Source organism: Acipenser ruthenus, chromosome 53, assembly GCF_902713425.1.
Source record: "Acipenser ruthenus chromosome 53, fAciRut3.2 maternal haplotype, whole genome shotgun sequence".
In the NCBI taxonomy this organism is placed as follows: Eukaryota; Metazoa; Chordata; class Actinopteri; order Acipenseriformes; family Acipenseridae; genus Acipenser; species Acipenser ruthenus.
In genome coordinates, this window is record NC_081241.1 from 6,997,835 (window position 1) to 7,014,657 (window position 16,823).

Sequence of the window (16,823 nt, forward strand, 5' to 3'; positions counted from 1 at the left end):
TGTAATTCAATTACAGTGCTTCATTTTGGTATATTCCGTCTTCTAGTCTTTGGTGACTGAGATCAAATGGTGTTTGGTGTTAGATCTCCCTCTCGACCTGCGAGGGCACTGTGTAATGGGAACAGAGTACCCTTAACCAAATGGTATGACAATTTATTCCATAGGGTAGGTGGAGGTCGGTCATTTAGGAATGGGGCACAACTACGGTATCCAAACTCAATGACCCAGACGGTAAACGGTGTGGCATATGAGGATTGGAGGAGCGGATGCGCCATCGTTAACCTAGGGGTCATGAGCGAGGATATAAATAGTGGACTTAGCATACGTGATCTGTTCCTTGGTAAATGGTTAGTGTTGAAAACCTACAAGGAGTCTGTGTGCTGTTTCATGAACCTTGAGTTTTGTCTTGTGTTTGTTAGTGTTTTGCTAACTGTCGTCTTTTTTTAATAGACTACCAGTTGCACGATCCGGAGCTGTAGCGAAAGCCAGCATAAACCCGGACATCACTTTCACCCCTGCATTTCACAGAGAACTGTATTACACCACTTGCACGTATTCACTATCACTAAGAACTGTGTTTGTGTTTAGTGTTGTGTGTTAAACTGGACTTTTGGTTACGGGTCAAACCCGGGTGTGACCAAGTGGCTTGCAGTGGCGTGTGAGTGGTGACGTCACGGACCAGAAACAGAAACCAAACAATTAATGGCAGTGGTGAAACTGAGCGCTAACAAAACATTGGAACAAAACACACTAAACAAAAAGGCGAGTTGGCCAAACAAATAAACACATAAGTATCTTAGCAGTTGTTTCTATATCTTTTTCCTATTGCTCACTTGCTCGCTCTCCTGTACTCTCCTCTGCTCGCTCTCCCGTAGTCTCCCGTACTCTCCCGTACTCTCCTCTGCTTGCTCTCCCGTACTCTCCTCTGCTTGCTCTCCCGTACTCTCCTCTGCTTGCTCTCCCATACTCTCCTCTGCTTGCTCTCCCGTACTCTCCTCTGCTTGCTCTCCCGTACTCTCCTCTGCTCGCTCTCCCATACTCTCCTCTGCTCGCTCCCCCGTGCTCTCCCGTACTCTCCTCTGCTTGCTCTCCCGTACTCTCCTCTGCTTGCTCTCCCGTACTCTCCTCTGCTCGCTCTCCCATACTCTCCTCTGCTCGCTCTCCCGTGCTCTCCCGTACTCTCCTCTACTCACTCTCCCATACTCTCCTCTGCTCGCTTCCCCGTGCTCTCCCATACTCTCCTCTGCTTGCTCTCCCGTACTCTCCTCTGCTTGCTCTCCCGTATTCTCCTCTGCTCGCTCTCCCATACTCTCCTCTGCTCGCTCTCCCATACTCTCCTCTGCTCGCTCTCCCGTGCTCTCCCATACTCTCCTCTGCTCGCTCTTCCGTGCTCTCCCGTACTCTCCTCTGCTTGCTCTCCCGTACTCTCCTCTGCTTGCTCTCCCGTACTCTCCTCTGCTCGCTCTCCCATACTCTCCTCTGCTTGCTCTCCCGTGCTCTCCCGTACTCTCCTCTGCTTGCTCTCCCGTACTCTCCTCTGCTCGCTCTCCCATACTCTCCTCTGCTTGCTCTCCCGTACTCTCCTCTGCTTGCTCTCCCGTATTCTCCTCTGCTCGCTCTCCCATACTCTCCTCTGCTCGCTCTCCCATACTCTCCTCTGCTCGCTCTCCCGTGCTCTCCCATACTCTCCTCTGCTCGCTCTTCCGTGCTCTCCCATACTTTCCTCTGCTCGCTCTCCCATGCTCTCCTGTACTCTCCTCTGCTCGCTCTCCCATACTCTCCTCTGCTCGCTCTCCCGTGCTCTCCCATACTCTCCTCTGCTCGCTCTCCCGTGCTCTCCCGTACTCTCCTCTGCTTGCTCTCCCGTACTCTCCTCTGCTCGCTCTCCCATACTCTCCTCTGCTCGCTCCCCCGTGCTCTCCCGTACTCTCCTCTGCTTGCTCTCCCATACTCTCCTCTGCTCGCTCTCCCATACTCTCCTCTGCTCGCTCTCCCGTGCTCTCCCATACTCTCCTCTGCTCGCTCTCCCGTGCTCTCCCGTACTCTCCTCTGCTTGCTCTCCCGTACTCTCCTCTGCTCGCTCTCCCATACTCTCCTCTGCTCGCTCCCCCGTGCTCTCCCGTACTCTCCTCTGCTTGCTCTCCCGTACTCTCCTCTGCTTGCTCTCCCGTATTCTCCTCTGCTCGCTCTCCCATACTCTCCTCTGCTCGCTCTCCCATACTCTCCTCTGCTCGCTCTCCCATACTCTCCTCTGCTCGCTCTCCCGTGCTCTCCCATACTTTCCTCTGCTCGCTCTCCCATACTCTCCTCTGCTCGCTCTCCCGTGCTCTCCCATACTCTCCTCTGCTCGCTCTTCCGTGCTCTCCCATACTTTCCTCTGCTCGCTCTCCCATGCTCTCCTGTACTCTCCTCTGCTCGCTCTCCCATACTCTCCTCTGCTCGCTCTTCCGTGCTCTCCCATACTTTCCTCTGCTCGCTCTCCCATGCTCTCCCGTACTCTCCTCTGCTTGCTCTCCCGTATTCTCCTCTGCTCGCTCTCCCATACTCTCCTCTGCTCGCTCTCCCATACTCTCCTCTGCTCGCTCTCCCGTGCTCTCCCATACTCTCCTCTGCTCGCTCTTCCGTGCTCTCCCGTACTCTCCTCTGCTTGCTCTCCCGTACTCTCCTCTGCTTGCTCTCCCGTACTCTCCTCTGCTCGCTCTCCCATACTCTCCTCTGCTTGCTCTCCCGTGCTCTCCCGTACTCTCCTCTGCTTGCTCTCCCGTACTCTCCTCTGCTCGCTCTCCCATACTCTCCTCTGCTTGCTCTCCCGTACTCTCCTCTGCTTGCTCTCCCGTATTCTCCTCTGCTCGCTCTCCCATACTCTCCTCTGCTCGCTCTCCCATACTCTCCTCTGCTCGCTCTCCCGTGCTCTCCCATACTCTCCTCTGCTCGCTCTTCCGTGCTCTCCCATACTTTCCTCTGCTCGCTCTCCCATGCTCTCCTGTACTCTCCTCTGCTCGCTCTCCCATACTCTCCTCTGCTCGCTCTCCCGTGCTCTCCCATACTCTCCTCTGCTCGCTCTCCCGTGCTCTCCCGTACTCTCCTCTGCTTGCTCTCCCGTACTCTCCTCTGCTCGCTCTCCCATACTCTCCTCTGCTCGCTCCCCCGTGCTCTCCCGTACTCTCCTCTGCTTGCTCTCCCATACTCTCCTCTGCTCGCTCTCCCATACTCTCCTCTGCTCGCTCTCCCGTGCTCTCCCATACTCTCCTCTGCTCGCTCTCCCGTGCTCTCCCGTACTCTCCTCTGCTTGCTCTCCCGTACTCTCCTCTGCTCGCTCTCCCATACTCTCCTCTGCTCGCTCCCCCGTGCTCTCCCGTACTCTCCTCTGCTTGCTCTCCCGTACTCTCCTCTGCTTGCTCTCCCGTATTCTCCTCTGCTCGCTCTCCCATACTCTCCTCTGCTCGCTCTCCCATACTCTCCTCTGCTCGCTCTCCCATACTCTCCTCTGCTCGCTCTCCCGTGCTCTCCCATACTTTCCTCTGCTCGCTCTCCCATACTCTCCTCTGCTCGCTCTCCCGTGCTCTCCCGTACTCTCCTCTGCTCGCTCTCCCGTGCTCTCCCATACTCTCCTCTGCTCGCTCTCCCGTGCTCTCCCGTACTCTCCTCTGCTCGCTCTCCCGTGCTCTCCCGTACTCTCCTCTGCTCGCTCTCCCGTGCTCTCCCGTACTCTCCTCTGCTCGCACTCCTGTACTCTCCTCTGCTCGCTCTCCCGTGCTCTCCCGTACTCTCCTTTGCTCGCTCTCCCGTGCTCTCCCATACTCTCCTCTGCTCGCTCTCCCATACTCTCCTCTGCTCGCTCTCCCATACTCTCCTCTGCTCGCTCTCCCGTGCTCTCCCATACTCTCCTCTGCTCGCTCTCCCGTGCTCTCCCGTACTCTCCTCTGCTCGCTCTCCCATACTCTCCCGTACTCTCCTCTGCTCGCTCTCCCATACTCTCCTCTGCTCGCTCTCCCATACTCTCCTCTGCTCGCTCTCCCGTGCTCTCCCATACTCTCCTCTGCTCGCTCTTCCGTGCTCTCCCATACTTTCCTCTGCTCGCTCTCCCATGCTCTCCTGTACTCTCCTCTGCTCGCTCTCCCATGCTCTCCTGTACTCTCCTCTGCTCGCTCTCCCGTACTCTCCTCTGCTCGCTCTCCCGTGCTCTCCCATACTCTCCTCTGCTCGCTCTTCCGTGCTCTCCCATACTTTCCTCTGCTCGCTCTCCCATGCTCTCCTGTACTCTCCTCTGCTCGCTCTCCCATGCTCTCCTGTACTCTCCTCTGCTCGCTCTCCCGTACTCTCCTGTACTCTCCTCTGCTCGCTCTCCCGTGCTCTCCCGTACTCTCCTCTGCTCGCTCTCCCATACTCTCCTCTGCTCGCTCTCCCGTGCTCTCCTGTACTCTCCTCTGCTCGCTCTCCCATACTCTCCTCTGCTCGGTCTCCCGTACTCTCCTGTACTCTCCTCTGCTCGCTCTCCCGTGCTCTCCCGTACTCTTCTCTGCTCGCTCTCACGTGCTCTCCCATACTCTCCTCTACTCGCTCTCCCGTACTCTCCTCTGCTCGCTCTCCCGTACTCTCCTCTGCTCGCTCTCCCATACTCTCCTCTGCTCGCTCCCCCGTGCTCTCCCGTACTCTCCTCTGCTTGCTCTCCCGTACTCTCCTCTGCTTGCTCTCCCGTACTCTCCTCTGCTCGCTCTCCCATACTCTCCTCTGCTCGCTCTCCCGTGCTCTCCCGTACTCTCCTCTACTCACTCTCCCATACTCTCCTCTGCTCGCTCCCCCGTGCTCTCCCGTACTCTCCTCTGCTTGCTCTCCTGTACTCTCCTCTGCTCGCTCTCCCATACTCTCCTCTGCTCGCTCTCCCGTGCTCTCCCATACTCTCCTCTGCTCACTCTCCCGTGCTCTCCCGTACTCTCGTCTGCTCGCTCTCCCGTGCTCTCCCGTACTCTCCTCTGCTTGCTCTCCCGTACTCTCCTCTGCTCGCTCTCCCGTGCTCTCCCATACTCTCCTTTGCTCGCTCTCCCATACTCTCCCATACTCTCCTCTGCTCGCTCTCCCATACTCTCCTCTGCTCGCTCTCCCATACTCTCCTCTGCTCGCTCTCCCGTGCTCTCCCATACTCTCCTCTGCTCGCTCTTCCGTGCTCTCCCATACTTTCCTCTGTTCGCTCTCCCATGCTCTCCTGTACTCTCCTCTGCTCGCTCTCCCATACTCTCCTCTGCTCGCTCTCCCGTGCTCTCCTGTACTCTCCTCTGCTCGCTCTCCCGTACTCTCCTGTACTCTCCTCTGCTCGCTCTCCCGTGCTCTCCCGTACTCTCCTCTGCTCGCTCTCCCGTGCTCTCCCGTACTCTCCTCTGCTTGCTCTCCCGTACTCTCCTCTGCTCGCTCTCCCGTGCTCTCCCATACTCTCCTTTGCTCACTCTCCCATACTCTCCCATACTCTCCTCTGCTCGCTCTCCCATACTCTCCTCTGCTCGCTCTCCTGTACTCTCCTCTGCTCGCTCTCCCGTGCTCTCCTGTACTCTCCTCTGCTCGCTCTCCCGTACTCTCCTGTACTCTCCTCTGCTCGCTCTTCCGTGCTCTCCCATACTTTCCTCTGTTCGCTCTCCCATGCTCTCCTGTACTCTCCTCTGCTCGCTCTCCCATACTCTCCTCTGCTCGCTCTCCCGTGCTCTCCCATACTCTCCTCTGCTCGCTCTTCCGTGCTCTCCCATACTTTCCTCTGTTCGCTCTCCCATGCTCTCCTGTACTCTCCTCTGCTCGCTCTCCCATACTCTTTTCTGCTCGCTCTCACGTGCTCTCCCATACTCTCCTCTACTCGCTCTCCCGTACTCTCCTCTGCTCGCTCTCCCGTACTCTCCTCTGCTCGCTCTCCCGTGCTCTCCCGTACTCTCCTCTGCTCGCTCTCCCATACTCTCCTCTGCTCGCTCTCCTGTGCTCTCCCATACTCTCCTCTACTCGCTCTCCCATACTCTCCTATGCTCGCTCTCCCGTACTCTCCCGTACTCTCCTCTGCTCGCTCTCCCGTGCACTCCCGTACTCTCCTCTGCTCGCTCTCCCGTGCTCTCCCGTACTCTCCTCTGCTCGCTCTCCCATACTCTCCTCTGCTCGCTCTCCTGTGCTCTCCCATACTCTCCTCTACTCGCTCTCCCGTACTCTCCTCTGCTCGCTCTCCCGTACTCTCCTCTGCTCGCTCTCCCGTGCTCTCCCGTACTCTCTTCTGCTCGCTCTCCCGTACTCTCCTCTGCTCGCTCTCCCGTGCACTCCCGTACTCTCCTCTGCTCGCTCTCCCGTACTCTCCTCTGCTCGCTCTCCCGTGCACTCCTGTACTCTCCTCTGCTCGCTCTCCCATACTCTCCTCTGCTCGCTCTCCCGTGCTCTCCCGTACTCTCCTCTGCTCGCTCTCCCGTACTCTCCTCTGCTCGCTCTCCCGTGCACTCCCGTACTCTCCTCTGCTCGCTCTCCCGTACTCTCCTCTGCTCGCTCTCCCGTGCACTCCCGTACTCTCCTCTGCTCGCTCTCCCGTACTCTCCTCTGCTCGCTCTCCCGTGCACTCCCGTACTCTCCTCTGCTCGCTCTCCCGTACTCTCCTCTGCTCGCTCTCCCGTGCACTCCCGTACTCTCCTCTGCTCGCTCTCCCATACTCTCCTCTGCTCGCTCTCCTGTGCTCTCCCATACTCTCCTCTACTCGCTCTCCCGTACTCTCCTCTGCTCGCTCTCCCGTACTCTCCTCTGCTCGCTCTCCCGTGCTCTCCCGTACTCTCCTCTGCTCGCTCTCCCGTACTCTCCTCTGCTCGCTCTCCCGTGCTCTCCCGTACTCTCCTCTGCTCGCTCTCCCGTACTCTCCTCTGCTCGCTCTCCCGTGCACTCCCGTACTCTCCTCTGCTCGCTCTCCCATACTCTCCTCTGCTCGCTCTCCCGTGCTCTCCCGTACTCTCCTCTGCTCGCTCTCCCGTGCTCTCCCATACTCTCCTCTGCTCGCTCTCCCGTGCTGTCCCGTACTCTCCTCTACTCGCTCTCCCGTACTCTCCCCTAATTGCTCTCCCGTGCTCTCCCGTACTCTCCTCTGCTCGCTCTCCCGTACTCTCCTCTGCTCGCTATCCCGTACTCTCCTCTGCTCAATCTCCCGTACTCTCCTCTGCTCGCTCTCCCGTACTCTCCCGTACTCTCTTCTGCTCGCTCTCCCGTACTCTCCTCTGCTCGCTCTCCCGTACTCTCCTCTGCTCAATCTCCCGTACTCTCCTCTGCTTGCTCTCCCGTACTCTCCTCTGCTCGCTCTCCCGTACTCTCCCGTACTCTCTTCTGCTCGCTCTCCCGTACTCTCCTCTGCTCGCTCTCCCGTACTCTCCTCTGCTCAATCTCCTGTACTCTCCTCTGCTCGCTCTCCCGTACTCTCCTCTGTTCAATCTCCCGTACTCTCCTCTGCTCGCTCTCCTGCCTGCGCAGATCGCTGCAGGCTTTTTATATTCTGGCCGTGGGGTTAACTAGCTATTAATTATTACCCCTCAGCCATAGTCTGAATGAGTTTATAAGGATGCGTGACTGTCAGCTAGTTAAATAATCAGTAGCTGATCAGTTACGCATCCTCACAAGGTTTTTAAAATATAAAACAATAACAAATACGCAGCGCTTTTATCCGCACCGCAAACAATAATACAAATAATAATAAAACAGTGCATATATATATATATATATATATATAGGGGCAGGACACTCCGCCACATGCCGCTGTATCACTCCAACATTATTATTTACAGGTGTTTGCCATAAAGCTCTGGACATTGTATCCGCTCTGCACTGCACTCATCTGTATTCACTCACCACTCACTCACCACTGCCAGATCTTTAAACATAACAGAATTATAGGAAGGCATTAATAAGTTATGGGCCCTCTTTTGAGAGGCCACCTAAGAGGCCACTATTTGACTGTCCCTTGAGTGGTCTCTTAATACAGGTTTGACTGTATTTTAGAATCTGCCTGCAGTGAAAACCTGGACTGGAATGGATCACGTGAGCAAGAGTTGAGTAGCCCTGCTGTAAGGAATGTAAATAAACTGTCTGCCTTGTTTCCAATTAAACTAATTCACTCAGATGGGATTCAGTGTTAGTTAGCAGTCAGGATCCAAATTGTCCAGTTTAACTGAAGTCCAACGAGGGACACTGTTTGAAGGTAAGTCTGACAGTTTAAGAGCTGAGAATCAGATCTCCTATCAATGTCTTCTCTTTCAGAGGGTGTTCCTGTCAGGCTGGTGGGTGGGAACAGCTGCTGCTCTGGGAGAGTTGAGGTTCTTCATGATGGCCAGTGGGGGACAGTGTGTGATGATTCCTGGGACACGAACGACGCCCAGGTTGTGTGCAGAGAGCTGGGCTGTGGCTCCGCTGTGTTGGCACCAGGAAGTGCTCACTTTGGCCAAGGGAAAGGAACAATCTGGCTGGATGATATGGCATGCAATGGATCAGAGACCTCACTGCACAGCTGTGGATCACAAGGATGGGGTAAACATAACTGTAACCACGGTGAAGATGCTGGAGTGGTTTGCTCAGGTAGAAAAGATTTATTTTTCTATTAAAAAAAAAAACATCACAATATCAGAATCTCTTCTGCAACTTTAAGAACTCTTTTGTTGGATTCCTTTTTTGTGTTAATAAACATTCTCTCAGGTTAAATAATTAAATTACATTGTCATTGATGAAAAAGGTCTTAAACAACCATTGATAACACATCACTTAAAACAGTCCATGAACAGAGCATTTTATAAACAATTAACTTCTATTCCAAAAGTCAGAGGGACCTGATTCCTGTAATGAAAAACTTCTCGTCCAGCATTGACTATTGCAGACACCTTACTTTCTGCCCTGTGTGTTTTAATTATCTTTTGCATGCCTGGGCCTCTTAATTGCTGTTGGGCTTGTGTGTTATTTTTTAACTCCGATATCTCAATTTATAATTCATATAGTTCAGAGGAATAACATATTACAGCCAATCAGTAAACTTTAATCACTTTTTGTTTAATTCAAACACAGTGGATTAGTGTTTTATATTGTCTTTGGGGTCCTATAGCTGCACAAAAAATTACACACTAACAGAAAAGCTTAAAAATGCATGTATACTGAGAAAAGAGAGAATCTCAGCTCTACATATACTGGCAGCAGTGTGGAGTAGTGGTAAGGGCTCTGGATGCTTGTGGGTTCAATCATAATCGTAATTATTAATAATAATAATAATAATAATAATAATAATAATAATAATAATAATAATAATAATAATAATAATAATAATAATGCTGTAAACTGATAGAAGAGATATAAACATAGATGAGAGAGGCTTGAGTGTGCATGTGAACTGATAATGAAATTCAAGCTTAACTGCCCATATAAATAAATGTTTGATCCCTGTGATTAATATATTGACCTTTGTTATCAGCAATGCAGAATGTTTCTGTCAGGCTGGTGGGTGGGAACAGCTGCTGCTCTGGGAGAGTTGAGGTTCTTCATGATGGCCAGTGGGGGACAGTGTGTGATGATTCCTGGGACATGAACGACACCCAGGTTGTGTGCAGAGAGCTGGGCTGTGGCTCCGCTGTGTTGGCTCCAGGAGGTGCTCACTTTAGCCAAGGGAATGGAACAATCTGGCTGGATGATATGGCATGCAATGGATCAGAGACCTCACTGCACAGCTGTGGATCACAAGGATGGGGTAAACGTGACTGTTACCATGGTGAAGCTGCTGGAGTGGTTTGCTCAGGTAAGAAAGATTTATTTGTTTCTATTCAAAAAACATCACAATATCAGGATCTCTTCTGCAACTTTAAGAACTCTTTTCAGGTTAAATAATTAAATAATATTGTCATTTTTTAAAAAAGGTCTTAAACAACCATTGATAGCACATCACTTAAAACAGTCCATAAACAATGCTTTTTATAAACAATTAACTTCTACTCCAAAAGTCAGAGGGACCTGATTCCTGGAATGAAAAACTTCTCGTCCAGCACTGACTATTGCAGTCACCTTACTTTCTGCCCTGTGTATTTTAATTATTTGTTCATTCCTGGGCCTCTTAATTGCTGTTGGGCTTGTGTGTTATTTTGAACTCAGTTATCTCAATTTATAATTCTTATATTTCAGAGGAATAACATATTACAGCCTTGGGATCCTATAGCTGCACAAAAAATTACACACTAACAGAAAAGCTTAAAAATGCATGTATACTGAGAAAAGAGAGCATCTTAGCTCTACACAAACTGGCAGCAGTGTGGAGTAGTGGTAAGGGCTCTGGATGCTTGTGGGTTCAATCTTAATCATAAATAATAATAATAGTAATAATACTAATAATAGTAATAATAATGCTGTAAACTGTTAGAAGAGAAATGTTTAACTGTACATATAAACATAAAGGAGACAGGTTCGACTGTGCATGTGAACTGATAATGAAATACAGTCTTAACTGCCCATGTAAATAAATGTTTGATCCCTGTGATTAATGTATTCACCTCTGTTATCAGCATTATGGAGTGTTTGTGTTAGCTGCTTTTTGTTCCACCGAAGTCCTCACTGACTTAATTGGTCTAATTATTTAATAGCTGGATACATTTAATACCTAATCCAGGCCCCCAAATATTATAAAATTTAATCTGAATCAAGGACATATTTTAAATCATCAACTAAAATTCCTTGCAAAACAACATTTTAAAAAATGTCAAATTGAGTAAATAATAATTACATCAATTAAGTGATTGAGAGCAGAAGTTGGAACGAAAACCAGCAGGCACTGCAGTGGCCCTCCAAGACCGGATTCTGACATCCCTGATTTAGAGGGTTAACCCATACCCCTCTTCAATCATGACTATCATATCATTATAACATTTCCATTATAGCAGTTTATGTGAACTCTCAGGGGTTTCAGAAGTTGCTAGTACTTAAACAGCAACTATCAGGGTGTTTTCAAAATGGAGTTATCAGTCCTCACATGTTGCTGCAGCTGTTTGAATAACCTGCAATTTTAACCTTCATTGTCAATGTTGAACCTTAGAAAATACTAAGTACCTGTACAGAAATGTTAAATGCTAGAAATAACAACCCACCATGTTGAACCATTTCTGTGGAATAGTTTAGGGGTTTATTTTTGCATTTCCAGGAAAGATCACATGACTTCTGCTGCATAAAATCTGCTCTCCATGAGCAGACATTTTGAGTTGCTTTAAAAAACAAACTTAAAAGCACAATAAAATTGATGAATACTGTGATAACTATATATATATATATATATATATATATATATATATATATATATATATATATATATATATATATATAATCAAAACATAAACAAAACAAAAATCCTGTTGTGCACTGCAATGCTTAAATCTTCACAAAGGTGCTGACCAATATAAGAATGTCTATAAAGAAGGTAATTGTCTCTCTCTAATCCAGCCCCTCCCCCCCCCCCCCCAGAATTTAAAAACTTGGTGCCTGTGAATATATATATATATATATAATCACACACACACACACAATTCTCAATTAAAATTATTTCTTAGCAGATGCTCTTATCAAGGGCGACTTACAATTCTTGCAAGATGGTATCACATTATTTTTCCATACAGTTACCCATTTATACAGTTGGGTTTTTACTGGAGCAATCTAGTTAAAGTACCTAGCTCAAGGGTACAGCAGCAGTGTGTCCCTCACCTGGGATTGAACCAACGACCCCCCAGTCAAGAGTCCAGAGCCCCCCCTAATCACTAATCCACACTGATTGTTGATTGGACTAAACAAGGCAAATCAGTATTGCTAGGCTGTTAACATCTGTTGCTAAGGAACTAACAGTAATGGCAGACATAGCTTAAACATTGTATCTAGGATGAAAAGAATGTTTTTAACCTGCTAAAGTGCTGTGTTTCACTCAGGTTCGATGACAAAGCCTTCAGCCTCCTTGCTGCCCAGTTACCCTTCATTTCTACCTGGTGAAGAGGCCAGCATCACATGCACTGCCCCCTCCAGACTGCACACCAGCACTGATTTCTATCTGTACAGAAGCGGTTCTGGAAACTACATCACAACACAGAGAGCTGTATCTTCACAGACCAGTGTGACTTTCATTCTGTCCGACCTCTCTGAGTCAAAGCAAGGCAGCTACAGCTGTGTGTATAAAGTACAGGGGAGAAATGAGACTTTCAGCTCCCCTCGCAGTAACCCTGTACACATCACAGTGGGTGAGTGGATTTATACTGCTTGACAATGTCCTTCTCTTGAATCTGTTGGTAACCAATGAACACACAACTCTGTTCAGAACAAAGATGTTTCATAATCTGCTCTTAAATTAGCTTATTTCCAATTTGTATTTCACATATACAAGGATCACACATGCTCTTTGGTTTTCTTCATGTTTTGGCAAACATACAGTAGTTTGAAAATGTAAAAGAAGACAGACGCTTGGGCAGCTGTGTGTAGACACCTGTTTAGTTGATACCTATGAAATTGTTCAATGTTTTTAGATATTGATGACCTAGAAAACCTGTTGTATAGGGTCTCTCCAGGACCAGGGCTGGAGACACACTGTATTAGAAATGATAGGGACTCTCCAGGACCAGGGCTGGAGACACACTGTATTAGAAATGATAGGGACTCTCCAGGACCAGGACCAGGACTGGTTACACATTGTATTAGAAATGATAGGGACTCTCCAGGACCAGGACCAGGGCTGGAGACACATTGTATTAGAAATGATAGGGGCTCTCCAGGACCAGGACCAGGGCTGGAGACACACTGTATTAGAAATGATAGAGGCTCTCCAGGACCAGGGCTGGAGACACACTATATTAGAAATGATAGGGGCTCTCCAGGACCAGGGCTGGAGACACACTGTATTAGAAATGATAGGGGCTCTCCAGGACCAGGGCTGGAGACACACTGTATTAGAAATGATAGGGACTCTCCAGGACCAGGGCTGGAGACACACTGTATTAGAAATGATAGGGGCTCTCCAGGACCAGGGTTGGAGACCATTGGTGTGAGTACATAGATTAAAAAGTGTATTCAGGATGAAAAGAATGTTTTTAACCTGCTAAAGTGCTGTGTTTCGCTCAGGTTCGATGACAAAGCCTTCAGCCTCCTTGCTGTCCAGTTACCATTCATTTCTACCTGGTGAAGAGGCCAGCATCACATGCACTGGCCCCTCCAGACTGCACACCAGCACTGATTTCTATCTGTACAGAAGCGGTTCTGGAAACTACATCACAACACAGAGAGCTGTATCTTCACAGACCAGTGTGACTTTCATTCTGTCCGACCTCTCTGAGTCAAAGCAAGGCAGCTACAGCTGTGTGTATAAAGTACAGGGGAGAAATGAGACTTTCAGCTCCCCTCGCAGTAACCCTGTACACATCACAGTGGGTGAGTGGATTTATACTGCTTGACAATGTCCTTCTCTTGAATCTGTTGGTAACCAATGAACACACAACTCTGTTCAGAACAAAGATGTTTCATAATCTGCTCTTAAATTAGCTTATTTCCAATTTGTATTTCACATATACAAGGATCACACATGCTCTTTGGTTTTCTTCATGTTTTGGCAAACATACAGTAGTTTGAAAATGTAAAAGAAGACAGACGCTTGGGCAGCTGTGTGTAGACACCTGTTTAGTTGATACCTATGTAATTGTTCAATGTGTTTAGATACTGATGACCTAGAAAACCTGTTGTATAGGGTCTCTCCAGGACCAGAGCTGGAGACACACTGTATTAGAAATGATAGGGGCTCTCTAGGACCAGGACCAGGACTGGAGACACACTGTTTTAGAAATGATAGGAACTCTCCAGGACCAGGACTGGAGATACACTGTATTAGAAATGATAGGGACTCTCCAGGACCAGGGCTGGAGACACACTGTATTAGAAATGATAGGGACTCTCCAGGACCAGGGCTGGAGACACACTGTATTAGAAATGATAGGGACTCTCCAGGACCAGGACCAGGGCTGGAGACACACTGTATTAGAAATGATAGGGACTCTCCAGGACCAGGACCAGGGCTGGAGACACACTGTATTAGAAATGATAGGGGCTCTCCAGGACCAGGACCAGGGCTGGAGACACACTGTATTAGAAATGATAGAGGCTCTCCAGGACCAGGACCAGGGCTGGAGACACACTGTATTAGAAATGATAGGGGCTCTCCAGGACCAGGACCAGGGCTGGAGACACACTGTATTAGAAATGATAGATGCTCTCCAGGACCAGGACCAGGGCTGGAGACATTTAGGAATGGGGCACAACTACGGTATCCAAACTCAATGACCCAGACGGTAAACGGTGTGGCATATGAGGATTGGAGGAGCGGATGCGCCATCGTTAACCTAGGGGTCATGAGCAAGGATATAAATAGTGGACTTAGCATACGTGATCTGTTCCTTGGTAAATGGTTAGTGTTGAAAACCTACAAGGAGTCTGTGTGCTGTTTCATGAACCTTGAGTTTTGTCTTGTGTTTGTTAGTGTTTTGATAACTGTCGTCTTTTTTTAATAGACTACCAGTTGCACGATCCGGAGCTGTAGCGAAAGCCAGCATAAACCCGGACATCACTTTCACCCCTGCATTTCACAGAGAACTGTATTACACCACTTGCACGTATTCACTATCACTAAGAACTGTGTTTGTGTTTAGTGTTGTGTGTTAAACTGGACTTTTGGTTACGGGTCAAACCCGGGTGTGACCAAGTGGCTTGCAGTGGCGTGTGAGTGGTGACGTCACGGACCAGAAACAGAAACCAAACAATTAATGGCAGTGGTGAAACTGAGCGCTAACAAAACATTGGAACAAAACACACTAAACAAAAAGGCGAGTTGGCCAAACAAATAAACACATAAGTATCTTAGCAGTTGTTTCTATATCTTTTTCCTATTGCTCACTTGCTCGCTCTCCTGTACTCTCCTCTGCTCGCTCTCCCGTAGTCTCCCGTACTCTCCCGTACTCTCCTCTGCTTGCTCTCCCGTACTCTCCTCTGCTTGCTCTCCCGTACTCTCCTCTGCTTGCTCTCCCGTACTCTCCTCTGCTTGCTCTCCCGTACTCTCCTCTGCTTGCTCTCCCGTACTCTCCTCTGCTCGCTCTCCCATACTCTCCTCTGCTCGCTCCCCCGTGCTCTCCCGTACTCTCCTCTGCTTGCTCTCCCGTACTCTCCTCTGCTTGCTCTCCCGTACTCTCCTCTGCTCGCTCTCCCATACTCTCCTCTGCTCGCTCTCCCGTGCTCTCCCGTACTCTCCTCTACTCACTCTCCCATACTCTCCTCTGCTCGCTTCCCCGTGCTCTCCCATACTCTCCTCTGCTTGCTCTCCCGTACTCTCCTCTGCTTGCTCTCCCGTATTCTCCTCTGCTCGCTCTCCCATACTCTCCTCTGCTCGCTCTCCCATACTCTCCTCTGCTCGCTCTCCCGTGCTCTCCCGTACTCTCCTCTGCTCGCTCTCCCGTGCTCTCCCGTACTCTCCTCTGCTTGCTCTCCCATACTCTCCTCTGCTTGCTCTCCCGTACTCTCCTCTGCTTGCTCTCCCGTACTCTCCTCTGCTCGCTCTCCCATACTCTCCTCTGCTCGCTCTCCCGTGCTCTCCCGTACTCTCCTCTACTCACTCTCCCATACTCTCCTCTGCTCGCTTCCCCGTGCTCTCCCATACTCTCCTCTGCTTGCTCTCCCGTACTCTCCTCTGCTTGCTCTCCCGTATTCTCCTCTGCTCGCTCTCCCATACTCTCCTCTGCTCGCTCTCCCATACTTTCCTCTGCTCGCTCTCCCATGCTCTCCTGTACTCTCCTCTGCTCGCTCTCCCATACTCTCCTCTGCTCGCTCTCCCGTGCTTTCCCATACTCTCCTCTGCTCGCTCTCCCGTGCTCTCCAATACTTTCCTCTGCTCGCTCTCCTGTACTCTCCTCTGCTCGCTCTCCCATACTCTCCTCTGCTCGCTCTCCCGTGCTCTCCCATACTCTCCTTTGCTCGCTCTCCCGTGCTCTCCCATACTCTCCTCTGCTCGCTCTCCCATACTCTCCCGTACTCTCCTCTGCTCGCTCTCCCATACTCTCCTCTGCTCGCTCTCCCATACTCTCCTCTGCTCGCTCTCCCGTGCTCTCCCATACTTTCCTCTGCTCGCTCTCCCATGCTCTCCTGTACTCTCCTCTGCTCGCTCTCCCATACTCTCCTCTGCTCGCTCTCCCGTGCTCTCCTGTACTCTCCTCTGCTCGCTCTCCCGTACTCTCCTGTACTCTCCTCTGCTCGCTCTCCCGTGCTCTCCCGTACTCTTCTCTGCTCGCTCTCACGTGCTCTCCCATACTCTCCTCTACTCGCTCTCCCGTACTCTCCTCTGCTTGCTCTCCCGTACTCTCCTCTGCTTGCTCTCCCGTACTCTCCTCTGCTCGCTCTCCCATACTCTCCTCTGCTCGCTCTCCCGTGCTCTCCCGTACTCTCCTCTACTCACTCTCCCATACTCTCCTCTGCTCGCTCCCCCGTGCTCTCCCGTACTCTCCTCTGCTTGCTCTCCTGTACTCTCCTCTGCTCGCTCTCCCATACTCTCCTCTGCTTGCTCTCCCGTACTCTCCTCTGCTTGCTCTCCCGTATTCTCCTCTGCTCGCTCTCCCATACTCTCCTCTGCTCGCTCTCCCGTGCTCTCCCGTACTTTCCTCTGCTCGCACTCCTGTACTCTCCTCTGCTCGCTCTCCCGTGCTCTCCCATACTCTCCTTTGCTCGCTCTCCCGTGCTCTCCCATACTCTCCTCTGCTCGCTCTCCCATACTCTCCCGTACTCTCCTCTGCTCGCTCTCCCATACT

At 50.4% G+C, this 16,823-nt stretch overlaps 1 protein-coding gene across 1 annotated transcript in view; it reads left to right on the plus strand.

The window, feature by feature from the left end:
• Positions 1–16,823, plus strand: part of LOC117968858 (deleted in malignant brain tumors 1 protein-like) — a 46,284-nt gene that overhangs the window by 8,171 nt on the left and 21,290 nt on the right. Inside the window, exons 5-6 of the mRNA XM_059016422.1 lie at positions 8,251–8,566; positions 9,462–9,718. Of these exons, the coding sequence (XP_058872405.1) occupies positions 8,251–8,566; positions 9,462–9,718 (573 nt within the window). The remainder of the gene's footprint in view (positions 1–8,250; positions 8,567–9,461; positions 9,719–16,823) is intronic.